The sequence below is a fragment of the Engraulis encrasicolus genome, chromosome 16 (genome assembly GCF_034702125.1).
Source record: "Engraulis encrasicolus isolate BLACKSEA-1 chromosome 16, IST_EnEncr_1.0, whole genome shotgun sequence".
Lineage (NCBI taxonomy): Eukaryota > Metazoa > Chordata > Actinopteri > Clupeiformes > Engraulidae > Engraulis > Engraulis encrasicolus.
This window is the reverse complement of record NC_085872.1, coordinates 17,720,321-17,720,894: the sequence shown is the minus strand read 5'-3', so window position 1 is coordinate 17,720,894 and position 574 is coordinate 17,720,321. Positions and strand designations below refer to the sequence as shown.

The following is a 574-nucleotide window of genomic DNA, read 5'->3' as shown; positions in this document are numbered from 1 at the left end:
ACGGCACCTCTTCTTCCATCTCTCACCGGCACATGCAGCTGTTCTCCACAGCACCTGCTTCGGTAGAGGGGATCTTGGCAACTCCTGCTGAACGCCTACTGTCTTGCTTTTTTTTTCTCGCAATGTCTGTCATCAAGGAACTTTCCCTTTTGACAATGAAAACCTCCCGCTGGCTTTTGAAAGTTTAAGCCGTCTCAGTTGCCTTGATCAGTCAGGCAGCAGAGTCCTGCAAAGTCTCCTTCTTCTTCTTTTTCTAATTTCTTGCATCTGGTGAGTGTGTGTGTGTGAGAGAGAGAGAGAAAGAGAGAGAGGGAGAGAGTGTGTGTGTGTGTGCATGAGTGTGTGGAGGGGTTGCAAGTCGGGAGGGGAGGCTCGTTAGAAGAAGACTCCTCTTTCCTGTTCTTCTGGGCGACGTGTCACGACTCAGGTTGCAGGACAATGTATGGATTACTCCTGTCCCGACCGGCCGGCTCACCCTGGGGAAGTGGCAAGTGAGCGGAGCGGGCAGCACCAGGAGGAGTCATCAAAGCTGGCGGCGTTCCATCACATCGCAAAAGGACTCTGTAACGAGGTG

The 574-nt window shown here is 52.4% G+C and overlaps 1 protein-coding gene across 1 annotated transcript in view; it reads left to right on the top strand.

Moving 5' to 3' along the window:
* The first annotated feature begins 356 nt into the window (after positions 1–356).
* The window catches only part of brinp2 (bone morphogenetic protein/retinoic acid inducible neural-specific 2), a 92,042-nt gene continuing 91,824 nt past the window's right edge, over positions 357–574 (top strand). The window contains exon 1 of the mRNA XM_063220243.1: positions 357–574. This exon is cut by the window's right edge and continues 73 nt beyond it. Coding sequence (XP_063076313.1) covers positions 443–574 — 132 coding nt within the window. The 5' untranslated portion in view covers positions 357–442.